At 43.3% G+C, this 19684-nt stretch overlaps 1 protein-coding gene across 2 annotated transcripts in view; it reads left to right on the top strand.

Moving 5' to 3' along the window:
- PLXNA4 (plexin A4) overlaps positions 1 to 19684 on the top strand; it is a 1110463-nt gene that overhangs the window by 891881 nt on the left and 198898 nt on the right. For both annotated transcript variants that reach the window (XM_033958729.1, XM_033958728.1), the window contains exons 17-18: positions 8129 to 8222; positions 17373 to 17612. In XM_033958729.1, the coding sequence (XP_033814620.1) occupies positions 8129 to 8222; positions 17373 to 17612 (334 nt within the window). The remainder of the gene's footprint in view (positions 1 to 8128; positions 8223 to 17372; positions 17613 to 19684) is intronic.

Genomic DNA, 19684 nt, shown 5'->3' with positions numbered 1-19684 from the left:
CGGAAATTTATCAAAAAAGTATTCACTTCAAAATAGCTTGTGTTATCCACAAGGCCATCTACGGAGAAAGCTCCAGTGGTCTAGTGACCTGTATTCCAGTATCTCACACTTTTCTCAATTCAAGACTTACAGAATGATTTAAAATACCTTTCCCATCTTCTCAACGAACATGCCGGGGAAAAAAAACGTTTAATTCCATCCACTTTTGAATTCCTTGGACCATAGATCTGGAACAATCTACCAGCTTTCCTGTGGCTGATTCCAACACACTGTCTCTTCAGGAAAAGTCTAAAAACATACCTCTGCCCCTCATAGTTACAAATGCTATAAGCAGTCTAGCGCTCCCATTTATCACTCCCCCATACTCTGAACCATCTACGCTAAATCTGCCCACTTTAATCTGGAATCACAAATGTATTCTTGCTTGCTGTGAACCGCAATGATTCCCTGTCGAAAATTGCAGGATATAAGAAAGCTGTATTATTATTAATTTGGGCATTTATATTCCACATAACCAGTAGCCGAAGATGGAGTACAGAAAACACCATCCCTATCTGCATTCAGGATAGAAGTTAACCCCTCTACAATTCCCTTAAGATACATCATCTTTTATTAACAACATAAACTAATCAACCTCCGTTTCCAGTTGATTAATGCCTCTTTAATATTATATAATATTATTATCATTAATAACAACCTTCAAACAGCCAGGTTTTCAAAGCTTTCCAATCTTGACCATAGGAATGATGTTTTCTCATTTCCACAATTCTAACCCTTTCCACGCTTTAGAAAATCAAGCATTCTTTCTGATTTTCTTGCAAAACATTGGCCCTTGCTTGTTGACTTGCAAATAAGACAGACGCTAGCAACATTCAAGAATGCCGCAGAAAACCAATCATCTGTATCCGTGCGGAACATTAACCTGTCTTTCGATGCCTCGAGTTGATAAAGCTTCCGTTGAAAATTCAGGCTCAGTTGCATTCTGCAATGCTAATAATAATTATAATAACTTTACATGTGTTGTCATCTGTTTAACATTCTTACATGCTTTACAGTCCTAGCCTTTCAAAAACCCACATGCAATCATTTGTTGGGCAGGCAGCGTAGTGGCATGTTTGTGGTGGCTTTTTTTCAAAATGGCCTCCAAATGCAGTTGGATCGGCTGGGGCTAAGGACAAGGTTTACAAGGGGTTGCTGAAAAATTCCCAGCCCGACCAAGGGAGAGTGTGGTGCAGTGGTTAAAGCTAAAGCCTCAGCACCCTGAGATTGTGGATTCAAACACACGCTGCTCCTTGTGACCCTGGGCAAGTGACTTAATCCCTCCCCCCCCCCAATTGCCCCAGGCATATTAGATAGATTGTGACCCCACTGGGACACAGGGAAAAATGCTTGAGCACTTGAATAAATTCATGTAAACTGTTTTGAGCTCCCTTGGGAGAAACGGTATAGAAAACTGAATAAATATAAAATAAAATGAATTGATCTGAAACAAGGTCAAAACACTGAATTTTGATTCTGCAAAATGGCACTTAATTAAATAAGATAACACTCCTTTCAGCTACAGTGGCAAAATAACGCTCAGAATTTAAGAAATTGGTTGGTTGGGCTGAGAACTTTACAGCGACCCCTCATATGTAATAAAAGTGAGCCAAGTGTAGGACAATCACACCATTGTGACATCACTGATGAGGTTGACTCTTATTGGTGGAATGAGGCATTATGACATCACAGTATCAGCTCTAGCTTTACACTTACAGGAGGTGCTGAAAAGTTCTCATCCCAGCCAGGAAGAGAATGACCTGGATATGGTTCAATCAATGATCTGAAACAATGTCAAAACATAGAATTTTATTTCTGCAAATTGGCACTTAACAAAATAAGAGACACTTTTCAGCTCCGGTTGCAAAATAATGCTCAGAATTTAGGAAGTTGGTTGGGTTATGTTACTCCTTAAATTGTGATTATACAGCAGACTTCATTTCAGCTCATTTTTTGTTTGTTTGGATAGCCTTACTAGGTCAGACCAATGGTCCATCAAGCCCAGTAGCCCGTTCTTATGATGGCCAATCTAGGTCCCTAGTACTTGCCCAAAATCCAAAGAGTAGCAACATTCCATATAGAATCCCAAAGAATAGCAAGATTCCGGAATCCCAAAGAATAGCAAGATTCCGGAATCCCAAAGAATAGCAAGATTCCAGAATCCCAAAGAGTAGCAACATTCCATATAGAATCCCAAAGAATAGCAAGATTCCGGAATCCCAAAGAGTAGCAACATTCCATATAGAATCCCAAAGAATAGCAAGATTCCGGAATCCCAAAGAGTAGCAACATTCCATATAGAATCCCAAAGAATAGCAAGATTCCGGAATCCCAAAGAATAGCAAGATTCCAGAATCCCAAAGAGTAGCAACATTCCTAATAGAATCCCAAAGAATAGCAAGATTCTGGAATCCCAAAGAGTAGCAACATTCCATATAGAATCTCAAAGAATAGCAAGATTCCAGAATCTCAAAGAATAGCAAGATTCCGGAATCCCAAAGAGTAGCAATATTCCATATAGAATCTCAAAAAATAGCAAGATTCCGGAATCCCAAAGAGTAGCAACATTCCATATAGAATCCCAAAGAATAGCAAGATTCCAGAATCCCAAAGAATAGCAAGATTCCGGAATCCCAAAGAGTAGCAACATTCCATATAGAATCCCAAAGAATAGCAAGATTCCAGAATCCCAAAGAGTAGCAACATTCCATATAGAATCCCAAAGAATAGCAAGATTCCGGAATCCCAAAGAATAGCAAGATTCCAGAATCCCAAAGAATAGCAAGATTCCGGAATCCCAAAGAGTAGCAACATTCCATATAGAATCCCAAAGAATAGCAAGATTCCGGAATCCCAAAGAATAGCAAGATTCCGGAATCACAAAGAGTAGCAACATTCCATGTCGCTGATCCAGGGCAAGCAGTGGTTTCCCCATGTCTGTCTCAATAACAGACTATGGACTTTTCCTCCAGGAACTTGTCCAACCCTTTCTTAAAATCAGCTACGCTATCTGCTCTTACCACAACCTCTGGCAATATGTTACACAAGATTTACTATTCTCTGAGTGAAAAAATATTTCCTCCTATTGGTTGTAAAGGTATTTCCCTGTAACTTCATCGAGGGTCCCCCTAATCTTGGGGGTTGGGGGTTTTGGGGGGGATCTTTTCAGTTGTTTCACCACTGATGTTTTAACGTATGCAATAGTTTTATAAGTCACTAAGGCCCTCTTTAGGTTTCTATCGTGGCCCGGGGGGCGCTGAATGCTCCGATGCTGCTCTGTCACTCATAGGGATTCTAAGAGCATTGGAGCAGCGTCGAAGCATTTAGCGCTACAGGCCATAGTAGAAACCTCTACCGTGACTTAGTAAAAGGCAGGAAGGGGTAAGTGTTGAATATTACACTTTACCGGCTAAGTGCCAGCCAGCTCCACAAACCCAGAAATTGAATAACAGTGCCCAGAGATGCTCAGAGAATTTCCAGGTTTAGTGCCTGCGGCAGTCAGCAAAACGCTGATTGCCATCCACTGAAAATCAACCCCTCAAACATTTGATTTAGAGGAAAGGTGCCTCTCATAATTTCAAGTCCTTATACAGTGGGTTTTCACCTGCCAGTCTTTGTTGTATGTGTGATTAACAGGTAGACAAATCATGATGACCTTTTCTGGGGTTTTGTTAAGATCTTGTTAAGAATAAGCAGCAGTTTTGTTGGTCTCAGTGCCTAGAGCATATACCGAACGCTGAAGTGCCTGAATAAACTCATGTAAAACCGTTCTGAGCTCCCCTGGGAGAATGGTATAGAAAATTGAATAAATAAATAGTGTGAAAAGTTTCTGGTAACCAGAGCTGCTATTGTGACATCATAATGACTCAGTCCACCAATAAGAGCCAACCTCATCAGTGATGTCACAATGGCTTGATTGCCCTTTACTTGGCTCACTTTTACTACATTTTCATTTCTAGAGTGGTTAAAGCTGAGGTTATGGGTTCAAACCCACGCTACTCCTTGTGACCTTGGGCAAGTCACTTAATCCCCCCATTGCCCCAGGTACATTAGATAGATTGTGAACCCACTGGGACAGACAGGGAAAAATGCTTGAAGACCTGAATAAATTCATGTAAACCTTTTTGAGCTTCCCTGGGAGAATGTATAGAAAATTGAATAAATAAATAGAGCATATATCATGTTTCCCCGAAAATAAGCCCTAGCATGATTTTCGGAGTAGGTCCTAATATAAGCCATACCCCAACAATAAGGCCTAGTTGGATCGAGCCCCGAAGCCCCTCCCAAATGTCCCCGACACTCCCCAATTCGCCGGTGTCAGCGCTTTCTCCCCACCATGAGGCCGACATACCTCCGTTCCAAGCAGCTTCGTGGCCTTCCTCGCCAGGGCCTTCCCTGTGCCTCCGCGTCATTTCTACCGCCGCTGTTTGGAACGGAAGTGTGTTGGCCTCACGGTGGGAGGGTCGGTGGGGTTCTGCTGTGCGGGATGGGAAGGAGGGATGGATAGATGCTGCTGCAGGGGGATGGGTTGGTGGGGTCATCGGGGTTCTGCTGTACGGGGGGGGAGGGAGGGAGGGATAGAAAGATGCTGCACAAAGGGATGGGTGAGAGATGATCGTTGTACGTTTTTTGGACCCAAAATGAATGCCTTATTTTCGGGGAAACATGGTAGATGAGACTGAGGGACCTTGACGAAGAGCAGCAGTTCTATTCTAGGAGGTGGATTAATGATCATGTCCAATTGGGCTTTACACTTCATGGTGATACATAGATTACCTTGGTGAGGGCTTTTAACATTATACTGCTCAGTCCCTCCAAAAAGTAGCAGATAACTCTGGAAATTTGTGGCCAGCTTCTTGCAGCGAAATTGGATTTCCTATGGGTACCTGTAAATTGCCGAGGCAAATCAAGAAATACTTTATGGGACTGTCCTGTAGGGTCATAATTCCCAGGCCTTGAGTACATGTCATGGAATATAGAATGTTAACTATAAAACAAGTTTGTTACAGTCACCGGATTTTATACAGAAATTGCATTGCTGACTTAGAGGAAATTAATACAGGCTGCACAAGCACATGCAAGAAAGCATTGCATTGCATTAATTATTATGGACCGCTAACATGCGATTTACGACAATCCGTAAAACAGCTGGTCATAACCAGGAATTACAAACTTAGCCCTCTTTGCAGTTTTCCTCTTACTTCGTTTGTTGAAATTGGTGAACCCAAGCGGTTCGATTTACAGCAGTGGTCTCAAACTCAAACCCTTTGCAGGGCCACATTTTAGATTTGTAGGTACTTGGAGGGCCACAGAAAAAATAGTTAATATCTTATTAAAGAAATGACAATTTTGCATGAGGTAAAACTCTTTATAGTTTATAAATCTTCTCCCCCCCTCCTCCCCGAAGGCCTGCATGTTCCCCTCTTTGCAGCATCCTCCAGCTTCCCCCTGGCCTTCCGGTCTTAGTTTCAGCTAATTACTGCAGCCTGCTGAGACGATCACCGGTGCTGTAGCATTCCTTGCAGGCTGCCATCGGCCTCTGCAACACGTTCCCTCTGCCGCGATCCTGACCCTCCTCTGACGTCAGGGGCAGGATCGCGGCTGAGGGAACATGCTGCTGAGGACGACGGCAGCCTGCAACGATCGCTACAGCACCGGCAATCCTCTCTGCAGGCTGCGGTAATTATCTGAAGGCCAGGGGGGAAGCCGGAGGACACTGCAAAGAGCGGGCAGCACTAGGACAGACCGCGGGCTGCAAAATAGTACCTGGCGGGCCGCAAGTGGCCTCTGGAGCGCGAGTTTGAGACCACTGATTTACAGGAATCTGAATTGTCTTATACGGCTCCCTTTACAACAGGGGTGTCAAAGTCCCTCCTTGAGGGCCGCAATCCAGGATTTCCCCAATGACTATGCATGAGATCTATTTGCATGCACTGCTTTCCTTGTATGCTAATAGATCTCATGAATATTCATTGAGGAAATCCTGAAAATCCGACTGGATTGCGGCCCTCGAGGAGGAACTTTGACCCCCCCTGCTTTACAATGACGGCAAGGGTGATCATGGTTATTAGAGATCTCGGCACGTGTTTCCACTGCGTAGCTTTCTTTCTGTCCTTAAATGGGTGTAATTCTAAAAGGAGCCTGGTTTTGGGCAACAAGAAGGCACATCCGTACATGGCAGTATTTTAGTCATTTACACGTGTAAGGAGAAACTTCCATGCCTTCTATGGAATGTCTACTATTGAACGAACACGCTCCAGGATTTGATGGCATATTCTTTTTGGCGAGTGTAGAAATGGGTGGAATTGGGGCAGAGCACACACATACAAGCCTAAATTACTATAATTTTTGCATGCTCTTGAACAGGGCTGTGGAGTCGGTGCACAAAACCTTCAACTCTGACTCTATTATATATGGTATCTCCACTCTGATTCCAATTCCGACTTCTTCGATCTCTTCCACTATGGAAACTATACCTACTTATCAGAGGTCATTTTGGTTTCAAGGTGTACTATACAGTGGCGTAGTATTTATTTATTAATTTTTAAAATTTATTTAGCCCTTCCTCCCAAAGGAGCCCATAACGGGTTACAAAATTACATTCACAGTATAAGTAAGGCAAATTTTGGTGGGAAAAACAAACTTGGTGAACATAGAAGTATAAATTTCAGCTTTTACAGTATAGTCATAACATACAGATTTGGAGATATAGACAGTGGACATAGGGTGTTTTAAAATTTGCAGTATTTTCCGAGAAGACAGTCTATGGTGATTTAAATTACATAATTTCCCGTATGGACATAGCCTAAGATCGGTAAAATAGCTTTGTAGGTTTGTGCGTCGTTGAAGTGTGGTGGGTTTTTGGTCCGGTGGTCCGACGTAAAGGTCAGTCAGGGATGCAGACGTAGGCTAAGGAGCTGGGGAGTAAGTGAGGTGAGGTGGGAGGTCCGCCCTGGGAGGTGTCTTGATGGGGGCACTGCTACCCATCCTCCTCTTCGCCCTCTCCCCTCTCCTTCCTGACCCTCCTGCCGTGAATGTGCACCCCTTCCCTTCCCTTATAGCTCTTTCATTATCCCAGCATCAGCAGCATCGCGAACTTGCCCCCCCCCCCATCGGTATTGGCTCTCTCTGACATCACTTCCTGGTCCTGCACCTAGGAAATGATGTCAAAGGGAGAGCAGACATGACGCGGGCAGCAAGTTTGGGATGCTGCTCACGCCAGGAAAATTTAAGAGGTATGGGGGAAGGGAAGGAGGGTTTTTGCGCGGCAAGGGGGGGCGAGAAGGAGTGGGAGGGAGGGGTTTCACCTCCCCAGGCACCACTCACCCTTACTTTGCTACCCTCAGTACTACACTTAAGGCGTGGCTTCTTGGACTTTTGGGTTATGTTTATCATTTTTGGTCAGCTCTTATGAATTTGGCATTTGTGTTCCCTTCCCAAGCTCTACCTACCACACTGTCTGCTCCTATCAAATCTAAATGTTCAAATTACCCAACATGTATTACCTTCATTTCTCGACAATTCTTATGGAATCCGCCTTGAACCGCAAGGTAATGGCGGAATAGAAATCACTAATGTAATGTAATGTATTCTGTTAGCATGATTCTTTAATGCAGCATTTTGTAATTTTTTGGTTTGTTCAGTTGTCTCGAGAGTGGAGGGGATATTTGTGACCTATTTAGAATATACCCCTTTGTCTCCCTCTGTTTTCTTTCTCCTTCGTTCCCGATTTCGCTTTCATTTTCTCTCCTACGTTAGAGTCTTCTGAACACGGCGGCATACATAACATCCACATATGATTAAGCCTTAAAAATATGATAGCTTGTTATAGGTTTTGTATTGCTGTACTTTAAGTTAATGACTTTTAATGGCGCCCTGGTGAGGCCTACATCATTAGATGAGCAAAATTAAGAAAAGGGCTCTTGGGGGGAGGAGACACTGGAATAGTCCATTGTGGGTAATTGAATCTGTTGCTTCATAAGTGTTTCTCTTAAACCATTGAAAGCAGGTCAATGTTTCTTGTCTAGTATGGGGAAGCTCAATTTTAGTCGGGCAGTATTTTAATGTGGTTCCTTTTATTTTTCCACAGTGGTAACACCCCCATATCAGTGTGGGGGTCACAGCTGGATATCATCCAGAACCCTTGGATCCGATCCAAGCACAATGGAGTAGAGAACGTGAATGTAAGTAATGGGATAATATGATCGCTTTTGTATCCAAATGTATGCTGGCCATAAAATATAGGATATGGCCGATGTGAGAAACTCAATAGTGATGTTGGACCAACAGGGTTCTGGTGAAGTGTGCAAAGATTTCTGATTGTGTCTCTGAGTGTTAAGAAGAGGTGGCAGTGGTGTGTTTTGTTTTAATTTTGATATATTATTTCTGAGAGAGTGCTTGGGAGAAAGAAGTGGAAGGTCAGAAGTAACGAGAGAGAAGCCAGCAGTCTATGTGTACATGAGAAAACTCATCAGCCTTTCTTAGGCCCTGATTCTGTATACCACTAGAAATGTGGAATGCTACCCTAGAAAAGGCTCAAAGAAGAGCGACCAAGATGACTAAGGGGATGGAGCTCCTCTCGTATGAGGAACGACTAAAACGGTCAGTGTTCGTCAGATTGGAAAGAGACGGCTGAGGGGGAGATACGATTGAAGTCTACAAAATCCTGAGTGGAGTAGAACGGGTACAAGTGGATCGATTTTTCACTCTGTCAAAAATTACAAAGACTAGGGGACACTCGATGAAGTTACAGGGAAATACTTTTAAAACCAATAGGAGGAAATATTTTTTTCACTCAGACAATAGTCAAGCTCTGGAACGTATTGCCAGAGGTTGTGGTAGGAGTGGATAGCGTAGCTGGTTTTAAGAAGGTTTGGACAATTTCCTGGAGGAAAAGTCCATAGTCTGTTATTGAGACAGACATGGGGGAAGCCACTGCTTGCCTTGGATCGGTTTCATGGAATGTTGCTACTCCTTGGGATTCTAGAATCTTATTATTCTTTAGGATTCCAGGATCTTGCTATTCTGTGGGATTCTGTATAGAATGTTGCTAGTCTTTGAGTTTTGGCCAGGTACTAGTGACCTGGATTGGCCACCGTGAGGACGGGCTACTGGGCTAGATGGTCCATTGGTCTGACCCAGTATGGCTGTTCTTATGTTCTTACGTGAGCCAAGTATAGGACAATCAAGCCCTTGGCCAGGTACTAGGGATCTGGATTGGCCATCGTGAGGGCGGGCTACTGAGTTTGATGGACCTTTGGTCTGACCCAGTAAGACTATTCTTATGTTCTTGGGTGAGCCAAGTCTAGGACAATCAAGCCATTGTAACATCACTGATGAGGTTGGCTGTGAAGAACTATGGAATGAGGCATTATGACATCACAATCTCAGCTCTGGAATGTTGCTCTCATTGGGGTTCCGAAATCTTGCTATTCTTTGAGATGCTGGAATGTTGCTACTCTGAGTTTTGGCCAGGTACTAGGGATCTGGATTGGCCACCATGAGGACGGGCTACTGAGTTTGATGGACCTTTGGTCTGACCCAGTAAGACTATTCTTATGTTCTTGGGTGAGCCAAGTCTAGGACAATCAAGCCATTGTAACATCACTGATGAGGTTGGCTGTGAAGAACTATGGAATGAGGCATTATGACATCACAATCTCAGCTCTGGAATGTTGCTCTCATTGGGGTTCCGAAATCTTGCTATTCTTTGAGATGCTGGAATGTTGCTACTCTGAGTTTTGGCCAGGTACTAGGGACCTGGATTGGCCACCGTGAGAATGTGCTACTGGGCTTGATGGATCTGACCCAGTAAGGCTATTCTTATGTTCTTTTGAAGCACTGTGCATTATATATAGTTTTGTAACGACAGTGCTGAGAAGCATACTGGTAACAATTTACTTCACTCAGCGTGTAATTAAAGTGTGAAATTCACGGTGCAAGCAGTTAGCTTAGGGTTTAATAATGATCTGGATAATTTCCTGAAAGAAAAGTCCACAAATCATTATTAAAACGGTCTGGGAAAACCCACTGCTTATTTCTAGGATAAGCAATATAAAATCTGTTTTTCTACTTGGGACCTTGCCAGGTACTTGGGACCTAGATTGGCTACTGTTGGAAACAAGATACTGGGCTTGATGGATTTTCGATCTCTCCCACTACGGAAATTCTTTCCTCCTCTTCTACAAAACCGCGCTCGCGGGGGAGCCACGCTGAATGGCCCGCGCTGCTCCCGATGCTCATAGGAACCCAGTGAGCATCGGGATTAGCGCGGGCCATTCAGCACGGCTCTCTGGTTCATAGACAACCCCGCGAAAGCCAAAGGCGCGCGCCGACAACTGAGCGCAAGACGGAGGCGCGCGCCGAAGAAAATTACAGTTTTTAGGGGCTCCGACGGGAGGTTTTTGTTGGGGAGCCCCCCCAGTTTACTGAATAGAGATCGCGCCGGCGTTGTGGGGGGTTTGGGGGGTTGTAACCCTGCACATTTTACTGTAAACTGAACTTTTTCCTAAGCTCAATTGTCTGCTCGCGCCTTTGTCCCGGCGCGCTTTTGACCTGACACCGGTTACATGCAGTATGTACCAGAGGTGTAGCCAGACCTCAGATTTTGGGTGGGCCACTTGGCAAACTGAGTGGGCACATGTGGTTTCCACATCTCCTCCCCCTCCCATTCCCCCCAGGCCAGGTCAAAGCATTAAAAATACCTGAGCAACTGTACAAACGTCTGGATTTCCCTGGGCATGTCCTTTTGAGAACATGCCGGGGGTCTGGACGGCACTTTAAAAGCTTCTGACGTCGGGACGGCATCCGTGAACGCACTTGCGTGCATGCATGAACAGGTTAAGGGGGTGGAGATGGGGGTAGGAGGATGGAGCTGGGACGGGGTGGGACGTGAGAGGAACTGGGGGGGGGGGGGCGTGGCCATGGGTCCGGATTTTCCTTCGGGAAAATCGGATAACCTTAGACTATACATGTCCTAAGTATGTGTGAAGGCATGTTCCGGGCTGCCAACAAGTAGCGCCGAGAAAAAAAAAAGTGGCGATCCTTGCATAATCTAATTCTAGCAAGAAGATACCTTTTTATGGTTACTGTTCCTTCCTTTCGCCCTCTGAAAGTTCACCGCCGTTAATCTCTTTCAGTGGCAGATTAAGACAGCACCATCTTTTCTCCCCTAATGGCTTCCTAAGAGCTTTCAGATAGAAGTAGGGCGTACACAGCTCTCATCCCTGAACGTCACTTCAAACTTGCGAACTGGTAATTCAAAGGAGGAATCCAATTTAATGGCCTTGGAGGGCAGATCTGTCCTGGCAACCTGTTAATTCTCTATCCGTACGAGTATTGCTTCCCCCACCCCTGAACTGATTCGGGCTGAATTAATTCTAATGCCTCTATTATCCTCCCTTCTCCCCCCTCCCCTCCTTTAAAAACCACAAAAGTATCTTCATCAGCTCTTCCAACAGCTAGAAACAGTAACTACAGTCTGGAAACAAACTCGGACCTGGAAACCTTTTCTTATACCATCACAGCAGCTGGGAAAGTGGCGCTTACTCTGCATTTGAATAAATCTTTAGCTTTACAACCAAGCACATCTGTCCTGTTCAGTCCACTGTGCTTTATCTTTGGCGCTGGTATCTTTGCAGGAAAGAGTTGGCGACGTATTTTTTAGCTCCACGCAGGAAACGAGGATTACAGTCCAAGTTTCCAAGTTTATTAGTTTTTAATATCCCGATCATAAAATGAATATCTGACCGGTTTACAATTATAAAAAAAAAAAAGAATTTAATATAGAGTAGAGAGAAATAAAAAAGTGTAAAAGAGTAGATAGAGTGAACAAGTATGACATTTACATACAAACTAGAAAGTGAGGAAAGATGGGGAGGTGGGAAAAAGTTACATAATTATAGAAGAAAAAAAGGATATAGAGGGAAAAGGGGATGACACATAAGGGGTTGGGGCATAATAAAGAAGAAGGTGGAATGCTCTAAAAAAATTTTAAGATTAGGATTTATCGTATGCGTCTTGAAAAAGGAAAGTTTTGAGATTAACCTTAAATGTTGGTAGATGTAGTTCATCACGAAGATATTGAGGGAGAGAGTTCCATAAGGTGGGTGTGATAGCATTGTAAACTGGGCAACAGAATCAGATTTTTTGCTATATTATCAGCCTGTGCTTCGCTTAAAGAAGTCAGCATTATGTTTGGTAGTATGGGTAACGTGACTATATGTCCCGTTTTGAACGGGACCATCCCATTTTTAATTAGCCTGTCCCGTTCGGGACGCCGAAATGCCCTGTTTTTGAGCAACCCACTGCAGTGTTCTCCCTAGCGCAGGAGAGCACAAAACGAAGACAACGTGAGTCGATCGCCCGGAAACAACAGCGACGCAGGAACAGATCAGGTGCATGCAGTGACTGCTGCACAAGCCTTCTCCTCCCCTCCCCCCCCCCCCCGACATAAATTCTGATGTCGGAGAGGAAGTTCCGGGCCTGGAACTTCCTCTCTGACATCAGAATTGACGTCGGGGGAGGGGGGGGGAAGACTTGTGTAGTTGTTGCACACACCTGGCCTGTTGTGCGGTGGTGGCTTGGAGAAATCGGGAGCAGCAGCTTTGGGGGGGGGCAGGGAGAGAAAGGAAGCAAGGGGGACAGGGAGAGAGAAAGACAGAAAAAAGAAAGGGGGCAGAGAGAAAGAAAGAAAGAGATGAAAGAAAGAAAGGAAGGATGCACAGTCAAGGAAATGCAACCAGAGACTCACCAGACAACAAAGGTAGGAAAAATGATTTTATTTTCAATTTAGTGATCAAAATGTGTCCGTTTTGAGAATTTATATCTGCTGTCTATATTTTGCACTATTTTTGTCTATTTTTCTATAGTTGTTACTGAGGTGACATTGCATATTTTAAAGTCATCGGTATTAACCTCTTTGAAAATCCCCCAAAAATAAATGATAATTAACATTTTCTCTGTATACAGTATGCTTTGTGGGGGAGGGGGGATATTCGGTCAGCACGGTGGCAGCAGTCCAGGAAAATGTTGCTGACTGCCATTTTTGCAAGTAGGACAGCTTCCATTGGTGGGGCTTTGGGACCCCTGCCAGCTCAGGTGTGTGGTTGTGGCAAAATTATGCACCCCCCACCACCCAAGCTTAGGGCCAGGATCCTCCAAAATATGGATCTGGCTCTGCACTTGGAATGAACGCAAAGTATTGCCTAATTTTGACTCTTCATATTTGTCTTGACAGCTAACAAACACAGAGGGACTGATTTATTAAGGACCTTCATCCATTCCTTTGCTTAGTGAAGTCTAGTTGGGGGGGAGGAGGGAAGGCAACTAGGAACGCAAATAGAATGTTAGGAATTAGCAGGAAAGGAATGGAAAACAGATTAGATTGTTTTAATGCCTCTTTATCATTCTATGATTTGGCTGCACCTCGAATACTGTGGGCAGAGAAAATGGCAAAGGGGGGCTACTCCGCTGCATGCGCACACAACCTTTGGCATCATATACAGAATTTGGAGGGGGAATCAAACTAGCCATGCATTCTTTTCCACTAGTCCGTATTCTATAAGAGGTCACCTATGCATGTACCATAAGCAGTCTCTCACCTGTATATTTACCTGTGCACTCACCTGTGCACCTGCCTGTGTACCTAAGCAGTCACTTACCTATGCACTCACCTGTGCACTTAAGCAGTCACTTACCTATGCACTCACCTGTGCACTCATCTGTGTATGTACCTGTGCACTTACCTGTGCACTTAAGCAGTCACTTACCTATGCATTCACCTGTGCACTTACCTGTGCATTCACCTGTGCACATACTTGTGCACTCACTTGTGCACTCACCTGTGCACTTAAGCAGTCACTTACCTATGCACTCACCTGTGTATGTACCTGTGCACTTACCTGTGCACTTAAGCAGTCACTTACCTATGCAATCACCTGTGCACGTACTTGAGCAGTCACTTACTTGTGCAAGGAATTAGCCATCTTCTTTTTAGAATTAGCTCCTACATTCCTAAATGGTGCTTCCCGGTTTGGCACTCTTCATGAGACTGCTCCTTTGGCAATCACCAGCTCACTTTAGGCAGCCCATGAGAGACATCATTATTGCCTTTGCTGCTCATTATCAACCTGAGCCAAATTAAAACCAGAAGTGAGGCGTTTGGTCGTATTGTGCGAACCGCTTCCAAAATGTAGAGCTCCATTTTCCGTAAAACCACGTCTTGTCATTTGACACTAAAACGAATCCTCTCCTCCCTTCCCGAGTGGCTAATGTCTTTTGGCATTTCCCACACCATTACGACCACATTTGAGTCTTCAGTCGAGACCCAAAATGATGGCTTGGTGTCTTTGATTTATGGGACGTTCTCTTGTGAATAAATGTTTAATTGCCTCATTAATGTCCCCTGTCACCCGTGCGAATAAGGAAAGGTTAATCTGGATATGAATATTCAATAAGGAAACTCATGTAGTTCTTGCCTTTTACCCTATGTTTTTGTTTGTCTGCGTTTATAATAGTTTTTAAAAGTTTTTATAGTTAGAGTTTGGTGACGTAGTGCCACCTCAAACTTTTATTTTATTTAAAGTTTGTCCTTTGTTTTTATAAATTTGTGCACCGCCTAGAAGACTGATTGGGCGGTATAAGAAACTTTAAATAAACTTGAAACTTGAAGTCTTCCCCTATAAGATCTTATCAGCTTTCAAGTCTGGGACTTTAGTATCAGGCTCAGATATACAGTATGTACATTATGTTAATATAATCTATTTCCTATCTCCTCCTTGCTTTTGGAAAGGATTTTCCTGGTCATGGATGGTTTTCATTACCTTTGCTTTATGTGACGATCTGTGCTGGGAAAAACTTTCACCATCGGTGCATAAATAATTATTTTACTGCACCGTTTCCAGTGGGGATACTATTTATAAAATGTCTAAACTAAATGGAAGAAAATGTGGTGAACATACACTGAAAGAATAGAACAATTTAGGTAATTTATGGAACAGTATTAATACCAGGGCTCTGATTTACTAGAATTGTTGTTGTCTCATTTTATGTCTCTGGAAAAATAGATTGTCGACTCAGACCCTAAATGAATGCCTACAGTTCGGTAGTAATTCTGTTAATATTCAAAAAAATAACTTTATGTAATACTCATGACTTTCAACAGAAACTAATGCCAAAGATGCTTTTAAACTTGATATATCTACCAGACTGTGTGGTATTTCTCATCTCTCAAAGCAATGTTTTTTTTCCCTGAGCTAAGCATTGATGCCTATTAAACAGTACATAAGAACATAAGAATAGCCTTATTGGGTCAAAGAAATAGTCCATCAAGCCCAGTAGCCCGTTCTCACAGTGGCCAATCCAGGTCACTAATACCTGGCCAAAACCCAAGGAGAAGCAACATTCCATGCTACCGATCCAGGGCAAGCAGTGGCTTCCCCCATGTCTTTCTCAATAACAGACTATGGACTTTTCCTCCAGGAACTTGTCCAAGCCTTTCTTAAAACCAAAAATTTCCTCCTATTGGTTTTAAAAGTATTTCCCTGTAACTTCATCAAGTGTCCCTTAGTCTTTGTCATTTTTGACGGAGTGAAAAATCGATCCACTCGTACCCACTCAGGATTTTGTAGACTTCAATCCTATCTCCCCTCAGCCGTCTCTTTCCAAGCTGAAGAGCCCTAACCGTTTTAGTCTTTCCTCATACGAGAAGAGTTCCATCCCCTTTGTCATCTTGGTCACTCTTCTATGAACCTTTTTCTAGCGCCGCTATATCTTTCTTGACATAAGGAGACCAGAATTGAACGCAATACTCCAGATGAGGTCGCACCATGGAGCGATACAGGGGCATTATAACATTCATAGTCTTGTTAACCATCCCTTAATAATTCCCAGCGTCATGTTTGCTTTTTGGCCGCCGCCGCACATTTGATAGAAGGTTTCATCGTATTATCTACAGTGACACCCAGATCCTTTTCTTGAGCGCTAATCCCCAAGATGGACCCCATCATCCGGTAACGGTGATTCAAGTTATTCTTCCCAATGTGCATTACTTTGCATTTGTCCACATTAAATTTCATCTGCCACTTGGATGCCCAGTCTTCCAATTTCCTAAGGTCCGCCTGCAATTTTTCACAATCCGCGTGCGTTTTAACAACTTTGAACAGTTTAGTGTCATCTGCAAATTTAATCACCTCACTCGTCGTTCCAATTTCCAGATCATTTATAAATAAGTAAAATTGCACCGGTCCCAGTACAGATTCCTGTGGCACTCCACTGTTTACTCTCCTCCATTGAGAAAAATGACCATTTAACCCTACCCTCTGTTTTCTATCTGATAACCAATTCCTAATCCACAACTGAACTTTGCCACCTATCCCATGACACTTTAATTTTTTCAGGGGCCTCTCGTGAGAAACTTTATCAAAAGCTTTCTGAAAATCTAGATACACTATATTAACCGGCTCACCTTTATCCACATGTTTATTCACTCCTTCAAAGAAGTCAAGCAAATTGGTTTGTCTATGTGTTCCACAATTTTATTCTTTATAATTGTTTCTACCATTTTGCCTGGCACTGAAGTGAGGCTTACCGCTCCTTATGGAATTATCCCCAATATGTATAAAAAAAATATTTTAATAGGGAATAAAGATAGTGTGTAATAAAGAGATTGGGATAGATAATTGTGAGCGACTGACTTGAAGGACAAATTGCATGCATGACTGGATAACGTGTCTGCAACTGATCTGAGTGTGTGCAGTAAACAGGCGAATTTTAATTATAAAGGCATGAAAAACAACAACAAAAAATCTCTACTTATAGCAAGAACACAAAAAAGTAGGGTCAAAAATGTACCTTCACATCTGGATACAGTGTCTAACAAATCCAATGTATTTTATCATCCTAACCAGATAACCCAACTCGTGTTTCAGTGTAAAAAATGCCTACTTCAGGGGTTAGTGATTAAAATTCAGTATAATATCTAGACAAATAAATGGGAGATTCCAGATGGAAAAGCAAGCATCAACATTGGCTCACCAAACAAAATGTATTACTTTCGTTAGTATCCATTGCAGCTCCATCTGGAATCTTCCATTTATTTGTCTAGAAACTGTATTGGATTTTTAATCACTAACCCCTGAAGAAGGCATTTTTACGCTGAAACGTGGTACTTTGATGAGTTGGTTATCCACTTCTGGATTTGTTGGACACTTCACCCAGATGTGAAGTCATCTTTTCGACCATTCTTTTTTGTACTCAAATTCTAATTATAGTCATCGTGTTGGCATATAGTGAGCTTTCTTGTAGAGGTCTACATTATCATTTTTCCCTTTTAGATTTGTGAAGTGTTGAACTCTACTGAGATGACTTGCCAAGCGCCAGCATTGGCTGCGAGTCCAAACCATCAATCTGACATTCCAGAGCGTCCAGAAGAATTTGGCTTCATCCTAGATAATGTCCAATCTTTGCTGATCCTGAACAGAACCAACTTCACCTACTATCCCGATCCAGTGTTTGAGCCTTTCAGCCCTTCAGGGATATTGGAACTGAAGCCTGGGACACCTATCATACTGAAGGTGGGAAGACAGGGCAAAAAGATCCCTGGCACTTAAAAGGTCTCTTAAGAGTAAATAGTCCAAGGGATTTAATGTGTAGGAATTGCACCTACCCAGTTAAATCCCTTTGGTCAACTCTGTCGTTATTCAGTAGAGAGCGGCAACCCAAACATTTCCTGTGTCATTGGTAACATTGTTTGTTTCATGTTATATTGGTTAGTCTTCTTTTTTTTTTTTAATTGTCTTTATTAGCAATTGCAAAGAGAACAAACAACCAGGAGCGGAGCGTGCATAGAAAGTTATAACAGTCAGAAAAAGCAGCAATTGTTTGTACCAATATAATGTGAAGAGTCTTCATTTTAATTTGGAAGGCCATGTCATCAAGGAGGCACGCTCTTTGCAAAAAGTATCCTCTGCTATTGGCAAATGAATAAACACAAAGGGGGAATTCTAGAAACGGTGCCTGAACTTAAGCACTGATATTTAACTCTAGCCTGGTCTGAGCCCAGATCCTCCGACTCAGCCTTAGGTGTGCCAGACTAGTGCCACCTGCTGTAAGGTGGCTGAACTGCACCATCAGAGAGGGCGTGCGCTTCTCTATACAGTACAGCACAGGCAGTCCCTGGGTTAAGAACAAGTTCCATTTTTTAAACCGTTCTTAAGTTGAATTTGTAGGTAACTCGGGTCCCGTACAGTACACAGTCTATAAAAACATTAAAGAAACAGTCTTCAGAATAAAGTACTGTAGTTTAAACAGAAATAAAAGACAGGAGGTTTACACTCACTTTTGTTCTTCATCTGTCCCACTATTCCCTCTTTACCACCACAACCAACATTTCTCCCTCTCATCTCTCTCTTTCCCAAATGTCTGTACCTCACGCCTCTCCCACCACCTTGTCCAATTTTCTCTCTCCCTCCCAATGCCCAAAAATTCAACATTTTCTTCATTTCCCTATGTGCACCATCTCTCTTTCTCACTCAGACACCCATGCCCAACAATTCTCCCTTTCTCTTCCCTCCCCACCTCAGTATCTCTTTCCCTCACGCCCTCCATTGTTCCATCCTATGTCCTAAGTTTATGCTCCCCTCCCTCCATTCTGTGCCCCACGTTCATGCTCCCTTCCTCCTTCCTTCCATGCTTTGTCTGAAGTTTATGCTTCCTCCTTTCCTTCTGTGCCCCATGGCCTATGGCTGACCCAGAAGCCTTCCCTCTGACATCAGAAGGAATGCTTGCGGGTCAGCCGCAGGCTTTGCGAAGAGAAGTGCAGCTGGGAGGGGGCAGCCGGCCAGTGGAGGTAAACACCCAAGGGAGAGAGGGAGGCATAAATTTGGAATGCAGAACAGAAGGAAGGACCACAAGGGGTGCGTTGGCACAGGAAGGGAGCGGCAGGACCCCCGGTCATAAGTACGAGTCGGACGTAAGTCGGACTTTCTTAACCCGGGGACTGCCTCACAGTCTTGTTTTTCGGCTTCGTTTCATTTCTTAATGACACAGACTATGTTGTTAACATCTTCTCAGTCTTTGCACATGAAAGCCCATTCCTAATATATGTGACCCACTGCGAAAAAAGGTACCAGCCGTTAGTATTTTTACAAGCACACTCCAAACGGTTTACATACAGGTAGGCGCTTCAGGCATTTTCCGCTCATAATCTATCTAATATACCAAAGATGCCATTTATCATACTCTGTCTTTCCTGGTCATAAGGTTAACTTTTATAACTGATAGTTAATGAGTTAAAAATATATTTATTTTTTAATGACTAAAGCACTAAGGGGTCCTTTTACTAAGGCTGCTAGCCGTTTTAGCGCTCGCTAAACTTGCTAATGCATCCATTGTATTCTAAATATTTAGCGCGTTCTAAATATAAGGCTACTTTTATCAAGGTGCGGAATACCGTGCGTTCAACTGCCTGCTGCGCTAGTCACTAACGCCTCCATTGATGAAGCGTTAGTTTTTAGGCTTGCCACGGGGATTAGCGCGTGATGAAATGTCCAATGCGCTAACCCCCATAGCGCGCCTTGATAAAAGGAGCCCATAGCTAAATATTTACCACTTGAAGGTAAACGTCTACACCAGTGGCATAGTAAGG

This window comes from Geotrypetes seraphini, chromosome 9, assembly GCF_902459505.1.
Source record: "Geotrypetes seraphini chromosome 9, aGeoSer1.1, whole genome shotgun sequence".
Lineage (NCBI taxonomy): Eukaryota > Metazoa > Chordata > Amphibia > Gymnophiona > Dermophiidae > Geotrypetes > Geotrypetes seraphini.
Note: the sequence above shows the minus strand (reverse complement) of the source record. Positions and strands in the feature narration are given on the sequence as shown.